Below are 24,696 nucleotides of genomic sequence, written 5' to 3'. Positions count from 1 at the left end.
AATTCTATACGCTCAAGGAAATTTCTGTTATTAAGTACGTTTTCACACTGTACATTGAATGTCACGGTTGAGTTTGTTCAAATGCTAATGCTGCTAATGCCTACCAAAAATGCACGTGGTGGTGGAACATGTCTTTTGCAAATATGAAGCTCAAGCAACTTTATTGCTTTCAGTCATCTTTGAAACCGATCTATTGCTGTACATGCCAAGTCAACAAAGACACAAAGCCATATTGTTAATACACCATCCAAGTTAGCAACCGTCTCAAGTACGTAAGTAAACAAACCATATGATCCAAAGCCACTATTTCTACCTCAGTCCTCTGACAAAAGCCTCTAAATGAACCACTAACTATATATTACCCCAGAAAAAGTCATGTGGAATGCAGGTAGCTGGGTGTAAGTCAGCTACAGCCCTGCGTTTGTCGACACGACTTGTATTCAGCCGTGTCCTGTCTTGTAGAAATGTTTTGTCTTAGCCAATCATTTTTAATGTCAGTAATGAATCTTTTTCACCCCTGACTGGTTGTAACATGTCTCCTAACAACAACAGTCATTTTCACCCGTCACATAGTTGATAAAAGCCAATTATAGATTTTACATTTATAATAAAAGGATTAAAGGTTCTTGGAGAAACAAGAAATTCTGTGCTATTAGTAGCAGGTTACTCAGCATGGCTTGTGTTTTTGTTTTGGAAATTGTCTTCTTGCATCGTCTTCTTACTGTGCATGTTGAATTTCAACTCTTTAAGACCGATGAAGGATATCTAGCTATGTGACACTTTACAGAGACTTTGTGGTAATGTAATTGACTCTACTGACCTTGGAGCTCGGTCAATTCTCTGGGGCTATATTTGACTCTGCAGTGATGAGTGTGTGAGTGATTGTTTCTTATCTGGTTGTGGTGGCTAAGGTGTGCTTATGTCACCCATATAAGTTAACCGCATCACATGATTGTTTACTCGCTTTCATAGAGCTGCTTCATAGAGTCGCATGACTACTGGAAAAAAAAAGTGAAAAAATGTTAAGCTTTGAAGCCAACTGACAGTGAGAGAGGTCCTTGTACTCACAGCAATAGAGACAAGCTTTTCCCTGACTGGGCAGGCTGTGTCCTGCTGCTCTGCTGGATCAATGACAACCTCAGAGATGTCTGTGTGTACACACACGAACACACACATTGACTTGCTTTGTGTTTACATCAGAAAGGTCAGATTTTTTTTTTGCTTGACTCACAACTATTTTCTTCCAGCTTCAAGATAATTTAATGAAATAAGATGGCCACTTGATACTGTTTTTAAGGGTTGCTTCAAGATCTTAATTACCTCTGTCAATCTGTGTACTAACGTTTGAATGGATGGTCAACCTCTCTTTTTTTGTTATATTCAGAACCATGCATCTTTATTTTCTTTGATGAACTGGAGGCATGTCTGTTTATAGAGTTGGTTTTATAGAGCCAACTATAAACAGGCTTTGTAAAAGCATGGCTTATATTTAGGATGCCAGAAGAAGCACTAGCATGCGGTCTTGTGTGGCGTGTAATTAGACTGAAGCTAAATTCATACCAAGCTGTGATTAGTTTTAACAAGGTAACAATAAGACCTGATCTCTTCGCAGTGGCCATTTCTGCACACATGCATATATTTGTGTGGTGTGACCCCAGCTTGATTAATTATCGCTGATTTTGTTTTCTATACTCATACTCTCAAACCCACACACTCTTCATGACTGCCCTTCCAGCTTTGCACAAAAGCTTGTAATGAGCCAGAACTCTAAAAAGCTATTTTCCATGATGTCAGTCAGTGGTGTCCTAAGATGAACTCTTAGATGTCGCTATGTATGTAGCTGCTGCAGCTGGGTAGAGGACTCGCTTCGTTTATGACTAGCAGAAATACTGTACAATGACAAACACAAATGGATAGAATGTTAGTAAATGTGTAAGTCTGCATATTATTTGACCACAAAAGCTAACCATGGAAACCGACTGTGATCTGGAATTCTATGTCAAAGTTGGATGGAATTTTTTGCTCCTCTCATTTCTGTCATGCCCTCTTGCTAATGTGTTTGTTGGGTTTCTAATTTACTTGTGACCTTTTCGGTTAATACTTACTCTTTTAAAAGCCCTTTCTCTTGAGCTTTGGGATCAAGCAAAGAGGTATTTTAGTCCTTCTGTTTGTTTGGGACACCTTTATTTGGTCTATTTTGAATTAAAGCCTGCTAATGGAAAGTTATTAGTTTGGGTGGATTTAGTGAGTAGGATATGAATTAACTTGTCTGTTTTTGATATTTGTGTGAGTTTTACTTCATATTTTTGCATAGCTGGATTCATTGTTGGTCGTAATTAAAGAGTAAACAAAGCAACAGTTGTCTCTCAGATGGTTATGATGGTGATTTCGGTATTGAGACATAGGAAAGTGGAGTTGAGCCGTTAATGCCTTACTGATTAATTTTTTTGTTGAATCACCACCATTTTGTTCATTTTTTAATGTGACCGCTGCTTCTCTTCAGGATGTTTACCCTGCTTACAGCCTTTAGCTGCATGGCTAGGCTTGTCATGGTAATCAAAAGAAATACTTCATTTGCCACTTCATCATTTTGATATGTGTTTGAATGATTCCCCATCCATTCTAATCTTTTTTTTATTTAGTAGAGTTGCATTTATTAAACATACGTTGACATGCTGTTTTTATTTTTACTTTTAAATGTTTTACGGCTGCATACAGACAAATAGTGTTGATTTTGTGCTGCTCCGTAAGAGCACAATGACTAATAAGAACCTGAGCTATTTCTATTATGTAGCTAATTTATTTTACCATAATCTTATTTTGACTGTTTTTAAATTAAGAATGGAATCAATCTGTTTGATCACCTCTACTGGGTTTCGGTATCGGTATTGGTGGATCTGAAATTCACGAGTGAGTTTTCTGGTCCATGAGCAGAGTCTATGGCTGTGTCCCATTTCTCACCCTAACACATGCCCTTAACACTAGCACTTGGTTTTGAGTGTCCTCCACTATGAAGTGTCCTCCGATGACGAAGTTAAGTGATTGACGTCCCTAAGAACACTTCATGACGTTACGCGTAAAGACAACGTGCCATTGGCTGCCGTGATGTCTTTTGCTTCCTGTTGGAGGCGTTTTGGAAATGCCAGCTCCAACATTTATGCAACCCCTTGTACCGGCAGTGATAATGTCACTTGGTTTTGAGAACCAATGGAGAAGAAATTAAGCTGCCTTTAGCCTGGTTGCTAGCTGACTAAAATAAATAGAAATAAATTATACTGTTGTACATACATGTATTGTTCATGTTGTCGGACGCGGTAGACCATTTGGGTCGCTAACATGTGATACGAGAGAAAATAAACAAATGCAAGAGTAGTCGTCATTGCTAAAATGCCCCTGTTGTCCAATCCAACATTGTTTTTAAATGAAGTACTTTGATATCCTGGAAATCTACCCATACTTCACATTCCCACTTCGTTTCAAGTCAGCTCCGGAGCCCCCTCGTTTTGAAGGGATCACTACACTTACACATGAAGACGTAAAACTGAGTGTTCAGGCCAAAAATGAGTGTTAGGGTGAGAAATGGGACACAGTCTGAGCTTTAATGTCAAGTCTTCTTTAAAGGTGGATGAGAGAGGCTCCTCTTAATGTATACAGCGCTGCCAGACATTATCTGAAGTTTTAACTTCTCAATAGCATTAAATTATCTGCCCCATATCACTTGTTGTGACTTTTACTTCAAATGAATGATGTAAAAATCTATATCGCTATCTATCGACTGAATCAGATTCAAAGTGAGAAAATAAAATTGGTTGCGATACAATTCTTGTGGTATATTTTGTTCGTTTCATATCGCCCTGAGTTATCATGAATCGGAATATGAATTTTGGCCCATAAAGCAAATCCTGAGGGTACATCACTGAAACAGTTGTAATCACAACTGTTAAAGTCATCTCAGCATTGTTGCCGTGGTAACAGTGGGCAGACCGTCAGAAGCGTACCTCAGATTCACGTTTACAGAAATCACCTCAGTGTGTTGATAACTCTCATATGTGATACGTTTTGGTTGTTGTTTTCGGTTTGTTTTGTTTGTGGGTGGTGTCCTTTTGAGAAAACCCTGATTGCAGGCTTCAGACACTACAAATTCTTAATCCTGCCCCTGTGTAGATGTGTGTATTTTTGTGTGTGGCAGTGTTTGTGTCTTCACATGCAATACTAATGCTTGGTTAAACCAATGTACTATTTGGGTCTACTAATCGAACAGATGGCAGCTCACTGCGTGTCTTCATGTATGTGTTTGTGTGAGTGAGCTGTTCTATAAATCTGTAGTAGTCTTTCTGTCTTGTGCCTCAGTTACAATTTGCGTTAAATTGTCAGGGTGGTATTTGTCAGTAGAATGATTGATTGTGCACTCACTGGGTCACTAGCTGTTATTGCTTTCCAGTAATGAAAATAGGTTGCCCTGTACTAGGAGACCTGATGCTGATAATGGCTCAGAACTTCCCTTTTGTAATTCATGAAGAACAATAGGCCACTATATAGTTTGAAAAAATTTTAATGGACAAAAGGAGGACCGGTGAGTGTTGCTAACCGTTGAGGAAACAGCGGCCTCAGTTTCACAAGCCCCCAAATTTTTCTGTGCTCCGTCAAGTGCTGGTGCTTTAAATGGTGTATTTAATTTTAATCTGCTTCCCTGCACGGCATTTTCCCGTGCATGTCCTGCAGGATGCAAAGTTTAAGTGACAGATTGAAAGAACCTCGACAGCAGACATGACGCTGCCGATTGAGCAGCAGGTGTGATCGGCAATGACAGGCAATGATCGCCTGCCGGTCATTGCCTGGTTGGTGACCGATCGATCTGAGCATCCCTAGATACCACTGCATGCTTATTTTGCATGGATATATAAAAGAAGAGGAGCAAAACTATGGACATTTACGAAGGAAAATAATCATTATAAATATACCTTTTTTTCTTATTAACCAATCTCCGTCAAGTAAAACATCTGTGCAGGAGACCCCTGCATCTGAAGTGTTATTGTGGCAAAAGCTACTGAGTTATTCTCTATTAACAATTATTTGACTCAGATGTTCGTTTTTGTGAAAAGTTCTTTTTGTACAAATGGAAGTTTACTCCTTTTTTTTTTACAAAGCAAGTTGTTATGTCAGTCGTCGACATGACGTGTCAGGACGGGAATGGGCTGGGGTCGATTTCCCATTCTCAAACTTAACCTTCAATGACTATACATTCCTATAGCCTCCCATTTCATGAAAGCATTCGATGCTCTGTTTATCAATCTGGTCATAACAGCCCTCGCCTCTTCAAATGTAGCAGATCAGGCTCTTGAGACCTACTAACGGAACATACCTACATTCAGGTTAAGTATCATGTGAGACGAATAATAGTCTTTGAATTATTTAAAAAATCTTGTCAGGGGTTTTTGCCAGTTAAAAAGTGTTTACACCTTTGGTTTTGAATCTTGGTAAACAACGTTTGCATGTCAGCTTTTGTGAATTCATAAGTGCTCAGCAATCACCTTCCTTGAGTATCTGCACACACAACTCTGACTACCTGGTTTATCGATAAGCCGAAGTTTTCACCGCATGATGTTGAATTGGTACTTAAGTATTGGTACCAATTACATACCTTGTATATAATGCAGATGATGCCAGACATAGCAATGCTTGCAATACAATTAATCTTTTTTTGTTTTTAAATATTTTTTGGTCAGAGATCAAACTTGATTCTTCGATTAGATATTGTAATAAAGAAATATCCATATGATTCAAGCACGTACAATACCGGTGGTTTTCAACACAATAAATACAATTGGTAAAATATGCACAAAAGATTTTTATATGGCTATTTTGATTGCAGTGCAGAGAGTAGTGTTGGGGGACTGAAATTATTTGTAAGATGGTGCCACTGAAACATTCCGAACATTGTTCTTTTCACTCACATTTATGTGTGTTGCATGTGTGTGCAGTTTGTTTGACCTTGTCTCACTGGGTATATGCTAAATAATTGATGGCAACGGAATTACATGGAGGAACTCAAGCTCAGAATACTTAACAGAGCGTGAACATTCTACGCACATTCACATGGTCAGTGTGCTCTGGATCCTTGGCAGCCGTATTTCTTTGGCAGCCTATGGTTAGTTAGATATGATGTGATTCCATTGCAGCAGTCGAACACCTTTCACAATTCTGATGAATATGCACTGAGATGGACTGTCAGAATGTGAAACAAAGAAATTTTCATTCCCGCTATTATCTTTTTGGTCTACCTTATTATTTGCGGTTTGTAGTGGACGATTATTAGTGAAGACTTGCCTCAATCCTTTGTAAAAAGACAAATAATTGCACTCTATACAATCAGTTTATTACTAAATCCCTGTTATAAAATAGACTACGGTTTTGAAATCAGGTGGTTGTGTTCCCCCATGAGCATTTTTTTTTATAGCCAGGGTATACCGCTGCACCCAAAATATTCTGTTGGGTTCACACTTGTTTACTTCATCTTTCTAAAAAGGGGCAATTATAGTTTTTGTTTGCTTTATTAATGTGCCACTGAACAATTCTGACCACTTATACGCAAACACTCACGACCGTAACTTCCCAGATCCCGCTCTTCCCTAGGCCCATATTAGAAGCTCCCGAAGGAAGAGAACACAAACAGCTCAGGCTTGGGTCATCAATAGATTATAAAAAAAAATGTTTAGAGCAGATGGTGGTGAGGTGTTTTGACTGTTCATGTTTATTGCAAATGAAAATATTACCTCTAATTTTTTTGTATTGTTTTGCCTCTTTATTTTGCTATTTATTGTTCTAGTCCAGCATTGTTGTGTACGTTTTCTTGTACGTTTTAAAAGGGCCAATTGGCAGAGACTGAAATTTTAGCCACTAATGAAGGTCTTGCGATATTGTGTCTGAAAAAGTATCCTCAACACCTATACTGGAAAACATAAATTCTGATTTAATTAAAATCACATTCATGTGTATAATATCAATTCTATATCTGAAACTGTTATTTCATCTAAACTGCTCCATCCTAAACCATTTATCTTGACATGACAAGGAAGAGTTTCGGAGCGTGTACAATGTTCAACCTCTGATAAACTTTTACAGCACTCTATTTTGTCTTATTTGCTGAACAGGCCAGAACATATTATAATTTTGTGTCTGTATAAAGTCATGCAAAAGAATTCGAAAAGAAATGCAAATCCATGACTATGACTTGGTAAGTCATTTCATTCGTGTTTTGGAGTAGTAAATATAGAAGGTACACCTTGTATAATTGTTAAAATCATGTGTTACATTCTTTGTCATGTGAATCGTGCACCATGGCATACAATGTGAAATGTAAATCTAAGAGGTATGATTGCAGCTTTCTTGAAAGCAGGGTCTTTTTTTATTTTATGAAGCAGGAAGCTAAGGTCACAGAAAAGCTTCGGCTCCTCCAACCCTTCCCCCTCCTCTCTTGTACCAGGCTGTTCCTCTGTAATAGCCTGAGATGTCAGAGACCATTTGTCTTCTACAGCACACACGCGCCACACACTCATTCTTACCACTCTCCAAACCCAGGGCAGACCCACTTTCGCGTTCTCACTCAGATAGAGGCCGTCTTTGTTCACCACATCAACCCTTTCTCTCTGTTTTTCCTCTTTCTATTGCTGTCTGATGGAGGCACATGTATCAGTATTGGATCCTATTCACATCCAGTTGTCCCAGGTTGTGTTGACTTATTACTGTACTAGCCACCCAAACAATTTATTTTTAAACAAACTATGTAACATAGTTTAAGTTAAAATTCAATCATGCGTGAGATTATCTACTCCTTCGCCCTTGTTAATGTGTTATAAGATTACGCTTATACTTACTTGTTGCGTGAGCTATGTCCTCTTGGTATGTATGTGCAAAAAATCTAGAGTTATGAGGGCCCAACTAATTTTGGAGGTTTCATTTTCCTGCAATTATTATTCACTTATTTTTGTCATCAAGTACCTCAAAGTGTTATGTACCAGTTATGTACTATACTATATGTATTGTACATAACATTGAGTGACAGACTTGTGAATGCAAGTGTGATTTCATCAAAGTTACTGTTTATACCGATCAGGGACTCCCATGTGCTTCTACGGATGACTGATAATGTGCTTTACTATAACAGAGTGGAACGTCTCTGTCCTGCTGTGCAGGGTTTCACAATGATCCCTTACCAGCTGATAAGAGCTGAAGTTTGGCCTCTAGACATGCCATTATGCAACACACAAAACAGATTTGAATTAAAGTGTTTTGCTATTCAACTTTCTGACATATAATTATGAATTGCTCACACGTTTTAGGTCCATACTTCATCTACAGCATGTGCACCATTACATTTCTAGATAAGTAGCTGATAATTTTAATGTAAGCTGGGCATGATCCAGTTCACTGAAAAAGGTTTCTAAGAGTTCATGGGGTTTGTATGGGTATTACTTGATTTATTTATTTATTTTTATTTTAGTTTGAAATGGTAATCTCTGTTTACATGGTCAGAGCAGTGTGTTTTTTCCCCGTTTGCTTTCTGATGCTTTTTTGTTTTTATACTTCCTTTCCACATAATCAGAAAACGCTGATCTGGTTTGTTAGTAATGTTATTCATTACACACACTGTGATCCGCTCTAAGACATTTTTGATCACTGATGATTTATAAACTACTTGTTTAAACGTTTTGTTTCCTACTGGTAATCAAGGCGATAGGCCTCAATCTTGGATGCTGAGCAGGTTCGCTGTTCAGTTGTCAGGTTTGTCACAACATGTGATCATTTGCATTGCTGTTTTCCAGAATTTGCTGTCCCATTTGTGGTTTCAAAACAAGTGACCTCTGCTGTAGCATTCTTGTCTGTGCCACTCTGCTTTGTCGCCTCTGGATTTGCCAAACTAAACACAGTTACCAAACAAACTGCACTTTGACACCCAATCGCTGTCAACCTGACTTTTCGTACATGTAAAATTTGAACCTGGTATGTTTGAAATGCTTTCACATTCCATTGTCAAACCTCACATCATGAGTCGGGATTAGAGCTGTGCGATATGACGATAGTCGATTGTGAACGTGTTCCAGATCGTATGGGTCTTCTCGGACACATTAGTTTGTACCATTAGTTGCATGTTTCAGGTTTCATGTTAATTGAAAGTGAACTTTTATGTTGCAAGAGAGCTCTTTATCAGTGTTGTTGTTTTTCACCTTTTGCTACGTTTATGTTCTTTGCATATGATGGCAGAAAGTGTTAAATTGTATGACTTTTTTAAGGATGCCGGGATACCAATACAAGTATTGGTGCTCGTCAAATACTAACAATAATCACTATAGGCACATCCTTGTGTTATTCTGTGGATTCAGTGCATCACAGGATTTTATGGGGCTGTCTACACGCCTGCAAATGAAGGTAGTCGCCAGCTCTCATGCCACACTTGCCCTTTCTCATATGACAAATATACCCTCCTCTACGCGTCACGGTGGCAGATCTCCCCCTGCTACGAATCAGCAACAGTTCTATTTTTTACGGCGTACTGCATGGCATCGATTGTCCAACTGACAGGAAATCAGCCCGTGAAAAGTGACGTGAATAGGATCCTATTCTCATTTTACTGTAAAAGAGATACACCCGTGCATCAGGCCCATTGAGATTGCAGACACGCTGTTGTTCATCAGCTGATTTCTGACACAGCCTTTCTCCGCTGCGAGAGAAACAATGCCAGAGTAACGTTTTTAATTCAAGAAAATGCTCTACAAATTAGGTTTCCATCCGATGACAGTAGTTAGAGATTCTGCGCTACATTTTTGTGTCGCTACTGCATATGTAAACCAGCATCTTAAATTGTATGTATCAGCATATACATAGACTGCTCAGGCTAAACTTGAAATGTTTAAAGTGAGGTGTCATGTTTGTTCATGTTCTTTAAGTACTTATATCAGTACTCTGTATCAGCAAGTACTCAACTGTCAGTACAAGTTCTCAGTCTGTGAAAAAGTGGTATGGGGCCATCATTACCTTTTAAAAATATAACTTTTAAAATAATCTCTTCGGACTGTCCAACATTTTTTGGTTAATTTTGGTTGTGTTTAGTGAATAATGCAGAAAACGATCCCCCTGCAAGAAAGGGGGAAAAATGCATGTTGAATCTCAAATCACAATATTATCTAAATAAATCAATATTCAATTTTTTCCCCAAGTCGTTCTGCCCTACTGTCTGTCCTGACACTCTTCTAAGCATAACTTCGGAAATCATGAATAATGCTTGATGTTCTCTGCAAGTCCACCTTCCTTTATCTGATCGTTCTGGCTGGCATTGTGAGAATTGAAACAATTGCAGTGAAAGATTGTTTGTTTGTTCAACTCATGCCATCTTTAGGCAACACTGGCATGCTAAATTAGTCTTAAACAGTATAATTTATGATTTCACTCAAAATTACTTTTTATAGCACTCTTGTATTTAATTTTCATCAGTCTGACCAGAACTTGGTGTTGTTCATCCAGAAAACATATCATCTCCCAAGATGTTATGTAAAAAAGCTTTTTGTCTCTTCCTTCAGAATGTTTGGAATGCTAACACACACTCAGATGTGAGCACAGTCCGCAGGCAGGCAGGCGTGCAGGCATAAGACGAGAGGGATTTTCCCATACTGCCTCTGCAGCAACTGGCCTAGATTCCAACCAACGATTGTCTCATTGCAGCTCTGCTATTATTAGAGCTGTATTATCAGGAGACAGGGAGTGAAAGAGGAAGAGATGAAGAGAAAGTGGTGGAGAGAAAGACTGGCTGTCTTTTTTTCCTCGTTTATGTCCTCATCTGCTCTTTTCATAATCACTTTCTTTTTGGAGTTATGTTGGGAAAAAAAGAGTTTTCCTTTCTGTGTACCTCAGCACTGAATCGAGGAGTTTCAGCTTGTTTCAACTCTTGGGTTTGAAAAAGTTTTGACTGCAGGTTTTGTTGCTTGTTGAAATTCAGTTATGTTACTGCTTACCGTAAGTTCAATGAATATACTAGCCCAAATTCAAACATAACATGATGACATTTGCATAGTCAGACCAATTGTGGAGCAAGTTGCTCCTGTTGTTGCTGAAACTGTAGTTTATGCCCCTTTGATAGTGGAGGAGAAATATGGAAGCATAAACATGCGTCATGGCAAACTTAAAACAAGGCTCATGCTGGTCCATTCAAGAAGCTATATATACTGTATATACATATACCATAATTTCTGGACTATAGGTCGCTACTTTTTTCTCGCGGTCTGAGCTGAAACCAGATTAAATCAGAGGTGATGAAATCAGAGGCTTTTTATTTACCCTTGGTGTTTTCGCCTGCGTGTCCATAGCTCCGTCAACGGAGTCGATCTCCTGGCGGTCTGGAATTGAGAAGCAGCCGCTGAGACCGACAGTGGTGTCGGAACTTTGGGCACGCGAACGATATGCGACAAAGATGTGAAATGCTGTCTCAAGTGCGTTCGGCTCAAAAGTCCGACGTGAACACAAGCAAGTCGGGTTTTGGTTGGGACTTGTTCCCGGCTGGAGAGCTGCACCTTTTCTCTCGAAAGTCTCCACAAGGGGTGAGCTTCTCACCTTAGGTGACAAGGCGCTAGATGCTGGAAAGTACGTGCACAGTGCGACTCCACACAAATATGATAAATTCCGGTCTGTCTACAGCGCAGACAGCACCATTGAACCTGCGGCTTATAGAGCAGTGCGGCTTATGTATGAACAAGATCTATTTTCCTCCTTAAATTTAGTGGGCGTGGCTAATATTTTGGTGTGCTCTATAGTCTGGAAATTACGGTATACTGTGTATGATTCGTCTACTGTATATGACAATACCTGTGATCAGTTAAGAGGAGCTGGATGCAGCTGAAGTAAACTTGAGTTTTGAGCCTCGAGATCACGTCTCTGAGAATTGTTTGTATTTCTCAATCGTGTGTCTACAACAACACTGAGCTATTTCTGGATGTGCCTTTTCCTTCCTTTCCTCCCTCACTCCTTCCTCCTCCTCTCCTGGGCACACACATCCTTCGCTTGGAAGAGCTGAAGAAGACTGGGGAAGCTGGGTCACATCGCCACTCAGCTCTAGGATGTTTACTTTGCCTCTTTCACTCTTCCTCTGTTTATCTCTTTTTCTATGTCAGGCCACGTTTTCAGCCTCTCTTCTCTGATTTAATGTTATCTCCTCATTAGCATACTGTCAAACCTCTGTCCTTGGTCTCACTATGTTTATTGCTGTCCTCTGTCTGCTCTTGTTCCCATAGCAGTGTGTGCGTGTACATGTGCGTGTGACTGAGAGACAGACCTGGGAGAGAAGGGGCTGTCTCTTCATGCTGTCACTGACTATTATTTCAGCTTTTCTGCTCTCATTTTCTCTCTCTCTCCCCTTCAGATTATTTACATCTCAGTAAAGCCTAACAACAGAGCCCCTCTCTCTCACTGATGACTTTATCTTTATCTGTCTCTGCTGTGAAGGAACTTAACCTGCTTAGACCCTTCCAAGTCCATTCTTTTCGGCCTGAAACTCTAAAGAATGAGCTTATTAGAAATTGAACATGTCTTCTTGTCATTGCATCGTTTGTCCACTTGCTTCAAGGAAAACCAGCTTTTAGACCATCCAGCCAATTAACTTGACTGTTTCAAGATTTTTTTTTTTAATATGTACCTCATGAAGTGCATGTTATATAGCATATGGTATCTTGTGGAATTGTAACTGTAATGGTAATTGTATTGATTATTTGGTTTATAAATAGAAATGTCATACATACATCTTCAATTCAGCACTGTTTAGTCCTGTTTAGGGTTGTGGGGAGTGCTGGAGCCTGTGCCATACGGGAACACGAGAACATGCAAACTCCAAGCACAAAGGCTACCGGTCTGATCTGGGAATTGAAGCCTTGGACAGCACAATGCCATGAATGCCAAATGACATGCCTTTTGTTCCTATGTGTTCACTGCAGAAATATTTGTTTAAATCTTCATAATATATCCAGAGAAATTATTATTCATTATGCATTTTCATATTGTTTAATTCATTCCTTTTGCCACGTTTAATCAGGATAAAGACTCCCTGACTGAGCAATCCTTTGTGCTCTATATTAAATGCACAGTGGAAAAAGTTCAAGGCCTGCGTTTGGGGCCTTTATGCATTTGTTTTCATGTGCTGCAGTGCTTTGCACCTTTCTCAGATTTTATTTACGTTAATCATAATTATAATACATTTTCACTAGGCTTGAAATGAATATGCTGGAGTGATTTTTCTTTTTACAGTTCAATTAATGATTTATTGCTTGTGTTTTGTGTTTAACACATTAAACAAACCCCTTTCCCCAAATAATCGCATGCTGAATCGAAATTGCAATATTGTCAAAATATAAAAAAATCTCCTTCACGCAGACTGGGATAATGCAAAGTTTATACGATATGTTGTAGCATCTTCCGTCAATTCAAAATTTGTCATGTGAATGAAGATTGAAAATGAAGAGAACTGTACGTTGGTGGCTTGCATGTGTGTATGTATTTTGATGGTTGATAATTTAAGATGGTTCTAAATCAGTGATTGTTTGCCAGTGGGGTGTATTGCTTGCTTCTATACCTCAAAATGCTAAGTATGCCTTCTTTCTGATGACAAGAAACACTCTACATCTTCCAGAGTATGTTTCATTTTCTCCAATGCCTCCTTATAAATCAGCTATTCTCAAACCTCATTGCTCCTCATTGAATACCTCCCCTCGCTGCCATTATTCTTTGTCGCAATGTCGCAATTTCAGTAGTAATAAAACCACACACACACACACACAAGATTGGAGTCTGTGCTCTTTGTGTTAGCAGGGAACATCAAACATGTCTTCTCTGAGCTGCTATGCAACCTTTGTACTAATTTCTATCTGGCAGGATGAGAGTTCTTTTCCTGTGTTCACTTTGTCCCTACTCTGTCTCCTCCCAATGTGTGTGTGAGCATGCGCTAGCCTTCATATATTTATGTTCCTCTGGGGGAGCATCTCTATCAAAGTCTTCGTCTCTTCCTTTCTCTGTCTCTGATTGATATTCTAGAGCGGTAGAAAGCAGTAAAGGCATCACTGGTTCAGTTGTAGGGAAGGAGGGAGCCTTAGTTACTCTTGGTTACTGAAGCAGGTTATTGTTACTCATCTCAACTCTTAAGGTTTTCTGTTTCTTTCTGGTTTAGCTATTCAGTCCCCATATATACATACATTTTTTTAACACCCTTCTTTTGTTCTTATGCAGTTTGCACATCTAATCTACCTGCTGTTCGTATTTTTCTCTTGAATTTTTTTCTGTGTTTTCATTGAGCCTCCACTGCCTCTGGTTCTATCCAAATCTTTCATTTGGTGGATCACCATTCTTCCCTCTTTGTCTGCCTCCTAAAAGTAACTGTGTGAGGGCAACACGTCTCTTTCAGTCAGTGCTGCTGTCTTCATCTTGTGTTGGGTCATTTTCTTCCTCTGCTTTTTTCTTCCTTTGTTTTTTCTTTCCTTTGCTTGCTGTTAATCAGTTCTGGCTCACAGTTGCACTTGTTTTGTTGGCTATTTTAGTACCACTCGGTTGCAGTTACCTGTCTTTGAAAGTGCCAGCAAATCCGTGTCATCTGCAGAATAGTTGTTGTGTATAATGTGGAATGGTTTGCATATTAGTTGCTTCCCTTATTTAAACATTCTAGACCCAGGGTGATTACACACTTAGCTAATATTAGTCTGTGTAAATGTATAAGTGTAAACAGACTCCAACCCTAATCCTGCTGTCTCAAGCTCAATTTTCCCCGGCTCCCTCTGTGTTGCATTCAGTCAGCTGTGGAGTTGCATTTTACCTGATTGTGAACTGCCCAGTGTGTCTCACATATTGTATAAAAAGCTGTACTCATGAGGAAGCGGTGATCACTGATATTTGCTTTCTTTTTGGAAATGTCGCTGAAATGTGATTGTTTCATGAGATTTATTATGTTTATGAGTATTTTAAAAGAGAACCCTCCTTGCTGATTGTTTGCCAGCACCAGTTGTGCCCTGCGAACCCATGTCATTAACAGACACACACGCAAGCACCCAAACTGTAAACTCAATCTCTCTCTCTCTCCAAAATCTATAATCTGATTGAGTGAGCTTGACTGCACAGCTTGTATCTGGTATAGCCAGGTTTAAACTGTCATTTCAATCTTCTAACGCCTAATGCATGGGGTGTGATGTTAAACCTAAGAAAAAAATAAAAACTGATTATGATTTTGACTCCAAAGTAAAAGTAATGAGATATTATTTGGCTTGATGTGTGATTTCCTTGAATAGACTTGATGTTGACTGTGACAGTGTGCACAATGTCTGAACATCCTTTGTTTCTTCTTTTGTTGTGAGTGATCACTGAGGTAAGAGCTTAGGAATCTTCAACCTTCATCCGTGACTTGACATTTGATGGAGGAGCACCACCGAAATTGAAAAACTGTTTGATGACATTGTGGTGTGGTTTTAAAATGTGTATTGTACATGGACATTTAAGTGAACATTACATTACATGTACATTATACTGACCTGTCTCCATAATTGCTACCTTGTTTAGCACTCCTTGGAGTCTAAATATGTGAACGAATAAAACAGTGGCAGATTTTTAAGACTTGATGCTGTTCACTTTCATCAACTAGATATCTGCTCTCCTTTGTTCTTTGTCTCAATCTAAATGCTGGAGTTGCAAGATTCTGTGTCCACAGCTCTATGCTGCCTCTCGTTACGATGGCAACAGACCCAGCAGAGTTTTCTCATTCCTCTCATGTTTATCTTGATTGAATACTGAGTGTGCTCTGTTTGTGTGTCTGGCCAGCAAAGAGTCTGAAGGCTGAGGGTTGTTTGTGTGCGAGCTGATAGTAATTAGTGTGCCAATAGAGTTCACAGTGACAGCAGGACTGAATCTATAATCTTCCTCGCATTCTCAGCACATCCCTTCATAAACGTGTTAGTAGATGGAATAAATAAGATTCACACTGATATAAGCGCCAGCAGTGGCGACCTGATAAGGCAACACATCGAGACAAATCTCAAAGCTGTGGTATTCTATGGTGAGAAAGAATTGCTGAGCCAATTCTCTTAGCCATTACTGAATTGGTTCAAGACTACAACAGAGACAAAGTAATGTTTCTCTAGATTAGGCGCCAACTCTGCTGAAGACCATGACAAAGTTGCATTTTAAATCATGAAATGCTTTCTTTTGATTAATGAGAGTATTTTGAAGAGCAAAGTAAGATATTGCTTGATAAGGTTCTCTTTGTCTGAAATGTGAACCCACCCACCTCCTTATTAGCCCGAGCCGTGGCTGTGACTTGTTTGGTTTGTATCAGATCAGAGATGTAATGCCTGATTGATGTTTGTTAGTTCAACGATTCACATTGTTAGGATCTTAATTAACACACTCTCTCGATGTGTCTGTCATCACGTCAGGAAGACATGGAAGTGACAGAGAGACACAGCACCCAACCACACAAAATGCAATCTTTATTGTCTGTGGAGATGGGATCCAGTGATGCAGAGGGCATTGACACTGTGGGCTCCGCCCTCGCTGATGGTTAGAATTTTAGTTTTGTGTTCGGAGATGCTCCGGGGGTGTTATTGATCTCGGGTCCATCAAAGCGGGAGTTCCACGTATGTATAACAGCGTGCAGACAGGACAGTGCACATTGGCTTGTTTGGACTGACAATGGAGGGGCACTTGGAGAAGCGTGGCTAGGTAGAATGAGATTTCAGCTCCTTCAAAGCGTTTTTGATGGGCAGTGCTCATGTACATTTACAGCATACAGACACATGCTGACGTGTGCAATAGTATGGGTTTAAGAAAATATTGATGCGTTTTGATACGTCATTGCACGGTATGGTATCTATGTTTTTGCCAAAATATCACAATACTTGATTGTTTGATATTTTCTTGATATTTTAAGATGGCTGAATCATTATTTTATACATATTTAGATATGCTGCTGCATTTGTGACTTACTGAAACTCTAACTGAACTGACATTATTGTTTTTTTTTGCACATAGTTTTGGATTGCATTATCTGATTTTCCCCTTATAATGATGGCTTTTATTACAGTATATGGCTGAACTTGCAGTATCTCAATATATCGCAATATATTGTATCACCACTGCTGTATTGGGATATGTATTGTATTGCAATACACAGCCCTATTCAATTGTTGTCCCCCTGGACAAAATTGAGCATAATTATACTACATTCAAAAAATTGTGGAATAACTGCAACTTAATGCTTAGTTTTACTGAATCCCCACTAACTATGAACAGACAACTGCGACTTTAAAGTGAATTAATACTCTAACTAAAAATTAGGACACATGGACACAGTGTTCCTTGTTAACTGTCAACACTTTCACTTTTGTCTAATAGCTTACAGGACCACAACAGTGTCCTTGACTGCAGCACTCGCAGTCAATGATAATGGCCAGCCATGTTGATTATATGTTTGTCTTTTTCTGGATTGGCCCAGTCCGCCCAGCCCTGTAATTCAACATGTCCCTGCCTGACTGTGCTCTGGCCCAAGGCCAATGGACTAACAGTCGTTGTTAAAGTGTGTTTGAATGTTGACTGAAATATGAGCTGAGTTTAATGTGAAAATGTGCATGCACATTGGTTTATTTGATAATTTGTTTGATCATTTTGGCCTGTAATCTGGTGCGCACATACTGAAACGTGGAATGTTAAAGTAAGAAAGGAATGGTAAGCCTCCACAACCAATTACATATTTAGCCTGGTCCTTTCACTAGATATCTAAATGTGTGATGTCACAACTTTTAGCCCATGTCTGGTATCTGTCTAACAAATGGAAATATCACCATGTTTCAGTAAGACAAGAGCTTATAATTTGTGGACCACTTTGCACTTCAGTAGTCCTAGCCTTCTGATGTAAAAAAAGGAATAAATGACAATTTGGATTCTTCCTCGGCACATTGTGATTTGATAAAAATGAACACTGCCCTTTTTTTTCTAGCTGAATTTGCATAGTAGTGATTAACTATTTTAGTCAAATAAAAGGAAAGTAATGATAACTATTACAACGGGGGAGAATGATACTTTGCAAGTGTGAGTCAAGGAAAGCAGCTATGACAGCATTCAAGCAAGTTTTGAAATGTCTGTGTAAATGGTTTTTTTTTCTAAGTGAAAGAACTTGGTGAGAATAATGACCAAGACAATAATGGGACAATTTTTAATGCTGTGTTTAATGCAGATTTGGAATGATTTCCTGATGTGGAGCGGTTAGCTTTGGTTGTCTAAAATGGATAAGTAGTGGGGAGCGTGAGTGCACAATAGTGATAGATGGATCAGGTGAGCAAGCAGTGTCCTGGAACGACTGCTCTTGCTGAAACACCCTAAGGAATCAATGATTGAGGGAATGCACACTGAGTGAGATGTGAAGACTGTCAAATGGAGGTACAAAGGATATCGTGATGGGTGGTAACAAAAGGGGAGCGGATGCTGTAGTAGCAAACATGGGCGGTCAGCCTGATGTCGCTTGAGAGCGATCACTGCAGTGGTGCATGATGGGAAAAGAGTGAGGCTGACTGAGGAGAGATGCACTCGTTGATCCCCCTCAAGCGCCCTCTCTCTCTTCACTGATGGAGGCAATGTATGGGGGAAGGGCGGTTATATAGGAAGGAACACAGTGTGAAAATGTAATGAGAGCACATACCGTCACACAGCCATGCTTGTTGATGTCCTTACAAAAAGGTTGCACCATGTTCTTTGCACCATTTTTTAGTTGGATTTAAAATTTCCGCTCCTGTTCCTGAGTTCCATCAATGGCCGTTGCCCTTTTGGTAACATGTGATCAGAAATACACTTAGAAAAAAAAATGCTAACATGCTAATAGAATAAAGTGTTCTTTTTCCCCCTTGTGGACATGTTGTTAAAGATTCTCTCCTTGTTTCGCATACAGGTGTATGTGGAGTTTGATGACCAGGAATGGGAGAAGAGGGAGTGGGTGAAGGTCTACGAGGATTTCCAGCTGTTTCTACTCGAGCGCCAGCTGGTCTGGGCCAAGAAGAAGGAGGGAGCTGGAGGAGGAGCAGGACCAGGTGGAGGAGGAGGTGTGCTGCAGGGAACCAAGGCCAAACATATACAGTGGCCTGCCCTGGTAAGACCTTTGTTTTTCTATTTATAACTGGACGGAGCCATGGAAATAGTCGGCAGCATCAACTCGTTGCCTGCGGCTTCAGCATTTAGCCTCTGTTTACACTGCTTGCCATGAAAGAAGTTTCATATTCTGCGACAACATTCCTTTATGTAGTTGGTGATCCTGTCAAAAGCTGTGATTACGACTCTTTTAGTCAGTTTGATGCTGATGAGAATGGCACTTGTCTTGATTGCTTGGCAAGTCAATTGACACCTTGAACTCTCTGGCATGTACTGTGGACATTTTATCTTGTGAGGGTGAGTGGATTCCTTTAATGACTACTGCAGCAGAATGTTGAGGAAATGGTGTCGAATGTGTTATTAATTTACAATATTTTGTATTGATATGTAATGTGCTGACTTCGCGACTCTCTAATCTTTACTTTCAAAGACTGGCGGCAAACCATTGCATCGCCATCAGAGGAATAACACATCAGTTTCAAGTTGTTTCAACCTTAATTACTTGTTTACAACATCAGGCTTGCAGCCTGATAAACAATGTTCTCTCTTCTCTTACATGCTTGTTTGTTTTTGTGCTGAATGACAGAAACGTTTACTGTGGCTAGCACAAACCTTTTCTACTCCAGTCCTCACTTCCATGATTTTATGGTACTTTGATTTTGGATTGGACTGATTGTCCTTAACAACATCAACCACCCTGCCGTCTTAAACCTCTTCAAGCAAAAAGTTATCGGGAGAGATTGGGAGGTTGGAACATGGTTGATTGCTCTCTGAATTAACTAGTGTTGTCTTGACTCAGTATGTGAAGAGCACAAAAAGAACATTTGCATCTCCTATGAAAAAGTTGTACTGCAGATGCTGTTGCGAGAATGTGGCTACAGGTGTTAAATATGTCAGTGGCCAAAAGATGGTGAAGTGGCCAAGAGACCGTTCTCTGTTTAAAATCAACGTTTGTATGAATGTTATGTTTATTGCAATGAACGAACGTTTCTGTTCAATTTCTTTGGCTAAAGCCTCATTAAGCTGATCAGATTTGTTTGTTTACTTATTTCTCAACATATTTTGAAATGACTTAAAAGTACTGACAAATATTTCATATGCTATTGTTAACGTGTAGCCTGTCTGTGCTGTTTGCTAGAGCACATATACGCGCATGCTTTGGTATGGTGGAGAAGTGGTCGTAGTGGTGCTTTTGTTGTTGTGTCTCTACTTCACACACACAAGCGCACACACGTTTCAAACACGGAGAAGTGAATAAACTGTTTGGTGTGTGAGTGCCTGTGTCTGCTTGCACTGACTTGGATGTTTTTGTGTCCAGCTGCATGCATGTTGTGTCTGCCCTTGACTCAAGGGTTTACATTGTTCATGTTTGACACTTATGGCTTTTAGTTTGGAATGGTGTGTGTGTGTGTGTGTGCGCCAGTGCTCATGCATGGCAACAGCTGAGTGTGTGCAAGAAAATGTGATTCACTGTTTTGATTATGTAAGAGTGCACAGCGCCATCTGGCATACACTTTGGAAATAAGAGTTCAAAGACACAAACACACATTTTTCCCTGGTTGTTTTCCTCTGTCTGACTCCTCCTCTTGTTTTTCTTCGCTCATTTGTCATTTCATCGCTGCTCTGCTGTTGTCATGACAACACCATCAAAATCCAGAACAGAACTATATTCAACCCACATGCACAGGACACGAGCAGCTGCATTTCTCTTATAGATTTGATTTATTTTGGCGGTTATCATCTGTCGCTTCTGCTGTGGTTACTGACATGATTCTTGTCTATCACGAAATCGTTATCTGTTTGGACACTCTTGATTAAGAGGGAATTCAACACCACTGTCTACAAGTTTCACCTAGAAACAGACGCACAGCCGCGCTCAGTCAGACAGCCTGTCCAACCCAGCAGACTGGAGTAGACTTATTTTAAGGTTACATAACTAAACCCTTCTGATCCTCACACACTCCCTCGACACTGCGCTTTTTTTGTGTGTGTTTTTTTTCGTAGTTTATTTCAAAAGCCTTCCATTTGCTATAAACAGGAAGAATGTTGGCTAAACCGCTATATTTAAAATATCTGTTTGCAATTAAAAAATGGCTACTCGCTTATTTTTTTATGTGCTTGTTGGTCAGTCTGTAGCTGCTCTACTGTATATCTTAATCACCTCTTGTGAAAACTGCAAATCATCAAAAGATCAGTAGGGCTTCATCCAACTTCGTTTATAGGGCTCCTTCATCCATCCTCCACGAGGGTTCACTTCCTGGATGGCATACATTTCTTTCTCTTCGGCACCTACAATAAAAGTTGAAAATTTGTGAAAAGTCATTCAAAGACATTTGATAATAACTGAAACAAAATGTTTTCGATCGAAACTCTACTATTTCCTCCAGTATCTTTGATTTTCTTTTTAAATTTTTTATTTATGAAGTGTAATGATATCTGATGCAGGCACAATAACAACTACAAAGCCTGGCACATAAATCAACTAAACAGTTGTGACTAGCCACACTGATGTAAGTTATTGCTGCACCGTTGATCTAATCCGAGATAATGTGGTGTTAGCTGCTTGTTCTGCTTGCATGCTCATGCCCATGTTAAGTGTGTCTAAGTAATGACGGTGGCAGGTGATCTGAGGTTGCAATGTCATTTATCTATCCTGCAGGATTTACCTTGTCTTTGTTTAGTTAATGGAAACTGTTCATTTCTTTACGTCCACGCATGCACGCACGCAGTTGTACTCGTACATAGGTGCACCCACAAACCATTGCCAATTTAACTGATGACTCCAGTTTGAAAAGGTCAGTGTTGAGTGGGCTTGTTTATACTGCCTCATGGGGACCAATTCCTGACAACTCACTATCCTCGTAGGGACCTTGTGTCCTTATGCAGAACTTTTGCCCGTTCTCACGGGTCCAAACCTCAATTTGAGGATGAAAACTTCTAATTGGGTCATTATAATTGGGTTTCAGTTTGGTTCAGAGTCCTGGTTGAGGTTTGCTATTTGTTTTGGATGGTTAGGTTTAGGGTGAGAGGCTAGGGAAAGCATTATGTCAATGAGAAACCTCCCAATTTTCCCACAGGGATAGCAATACAAAGGTGTGAGTGTGCGTGCGGGTGTCTGCGTTCCTGCTGTCCCTAATCAAATGTTAGATGGCAAAACAAATGTGAAACCAATGTACAGTGGGATTTGTAAGTTACACTGCTCCAGTAGAAGTCACACTAACATGAAGACCCGCCTCAGGCTGTGTTTAGTTTTGAGCCGGCCATGTTGTAAAGTTCCCTGTGACCCCACCCTGCCTATTCCAGTTCCATAAGTCATTCCAAGACAGCTCCCTGCCCCCACTCACTTACACTCACGGACACAGAAACATGCGCGCACACAGACATTTGGCTTTAATTTAGCCGTCTTGCAGTAACACTGCCAGTTTGTAAGGGGCTTTTTACAGCGGTTTTCCATTAGTACAAATAAATCACAGTGTATTCTCTCTATTTCCTCTTGTGTAGTTGTACTGCATGTTAATAGTGTTTTCTTCTGATGGATTCCAGTTTTGATGAGTTGCTGGGAAAGTTAAGTGAATTTGCTCGCCTGTTAGCTATTGAAGGAACTATTGAAGGGTATGGCACTCTCTCATCTATTTTCATTCCTCCATTTGCTTCTTTGGACATTAGCTTACTTCGAGCTAGAAATCTGTTCAGAGACAGTGGAAAAATGTGTTGGAAACATTGGGAATAGCTCAGCTCGATCGAGACATGAGATTTGATTCTCTCCTAGTGACGCGTGAAAACATTCTTTCGATAGTTGTTACTGCGCTCCAATGAGACGTTGTTTGGGCTGGTTGCCTTTTTTTTCGGAGTGTGTGCGCGTGCTTGCGTTAGTGCTGTTTGAATTCTAGTGACCCTCCTTTCAATGACTGATGCTGTCACTTTAGGGATGTGTCAGACTCTGGGAATGTACTGCTACAATTTCTTACGGAATTTACTCTACTTTTCAGTGTTTCCTTTTATTTTGACCAGATGTGAAGTCTGTTTTATTTTTTATGAAGTTTTATTTACAGCACTAGGGCTTGTTCAGTGGTCTCACAATTCGATTCCAATTATCCTTCCTATGATTTGATTTGATTTGATTATCTGCCTTGAGTGAGAGCCTAAGTGTAGTGTCGTTTTGCACTACATGAAGGGTGAGCATCAAGTCATATGCCTTTACAATAATATAGTGTTTAACGCACAGCCCCGAGATTCACAAGGTTGGCGGTTCAGGTCCGGCATATATCTCCTATGCATTTATTTTTTTAATTAATGCATTTTACCGTTATCCTGTTTGAAATATCAAATTAAATAACAAGCCATTTACCGTGTTTTTAACAACCAATCAATAATCCCATAAGATCCTAATTGAACATATGAATTTCTCTCAATATCAGTTAACTACATGAACAGCCTGAATCCTGGTCCTCCTCCCTCTGCTGCTGGGGCAACATTGGACCCATCACCTGCAGATGAAAAATTCATCCAAAGTTGCTGCCGCTTTTTTTTTTTTTAATTACACAAAAATAATGACCCAGCTCTCACCTCCATCGTCGTGCCACGTAACAATTCTGGAGGAGTGATACAAGTCGGATTTGTATTTTTTAGCAACTCTAGGAGTTTGTTTTCTTCCGCTGCATAGCTGAAGCTTGCGCAGCCGCACATCACCTGGTCCGGTCATAGTCGAGCTAATTGGCTACATGCAGGCTTAGTCCAGCTATTAACCGCATCATCCAGGTCGTGTAGTCCAACTAAGGGAAATTAAAATTTCTCTCCAGCAGTCGGACTAAGCTGTTTACATGCATTATGAAAGTCAATGATCAATAGAGACAAGCAAGTAGTCAGATGAACTTTGACATGGTGGTGGCAGCATCGATGTTTTTCAGCAGCAGGAACTGGCAGACTAGTCAAGATGGAGGGTAAGATGAATACAGCAATGTACAGAGACATCCTGGATAAAAACCTGCACCAGAGTGCTCTTGACCTTGGATTGGGGCGACGGTTCATTTATCAGCAGGACAATGATCCGAAGATGTCGACAGAGTGGCTTCAGAACCACTCTGTGGACCCCTCTGAACAGCCTCCACCATTTTCCTTGTATTAGTTTTCTTGGGGTTGCCGTCAGCTTCAATAATGCTGTCGCTTTGTCGTTTGCTATATTACAGTGTCCATGGATAAATTAATAATTAATAATAGTTGATCATGTACCGTAATCCCATTTCTGCAGAATCTGCATCACAGTACATTGAGGAAATTATTATTTTCAACTACCCTATAAAGCTCTGTCTTCACTGTGCTTTGTTAATCTTCAAGAATCTTTGTCCAAAGAGTTTTTCTGTCAGGAAAATCCAATCTGTAATTTCTTTGTGTGATGGTAATGTTGATCCCATGTCAGTCCGCTGATGCTTTGTTCTTAAGCTTTGCTACCACATCTACTGTATGTCTTTCTCTATCATTCCTCCCATAACATGTCCTGCTTTTTCCACTCATAGTATCCGGCTTGAAATAGTAATGTGTTGAAAGTCT

General features: G+C 39.8%; 1 protein-coding gene across 2 annotated transcripts in view; it reads left to right on the top strand.

Annotated features, from left to right (window-relative positions):
• Positions 1–24,696, top strand: part of jmjd1cb (jumonji domain containing 1Cb) — an 87,568-nt gene that overhangs the window by 23,524 nt on the left and 39,348 nt on the right. For both annotated transcript variants that reach the window (XM_053866503.1, XM_053866502.1), the window contains exon 2: positions 18,953–19,150. In XM_053866503.1, coding sequence (XP_053722478.1) covers positions 18,953–19,150 — 198 coding nt within the window. The remainder of the gene's footprint in view (positions 1–18,952; positions 19,151–24,696) is intronic.

This window comes from Synchiropus splendidus, chromosome 5 (genome assembly GCF_027744825.2).
Source record: "Synchiropus splendidus isolate RoL2022-P1 chromosome 5, RoL_Sspl_1.0, whole genome shotgun sequence".
Taxonomy (NCBI): Eukaryota; Metazoa; Chordata; class Actinopteri; order Syngnathiformes; family Callionymidae; genus Synchiropus; species Synchiropus splendidus.
Note: the sequence above shows the minus strand (reverse complement) of the source record. Positions and strands in the feature narration are given on the sequence as shown.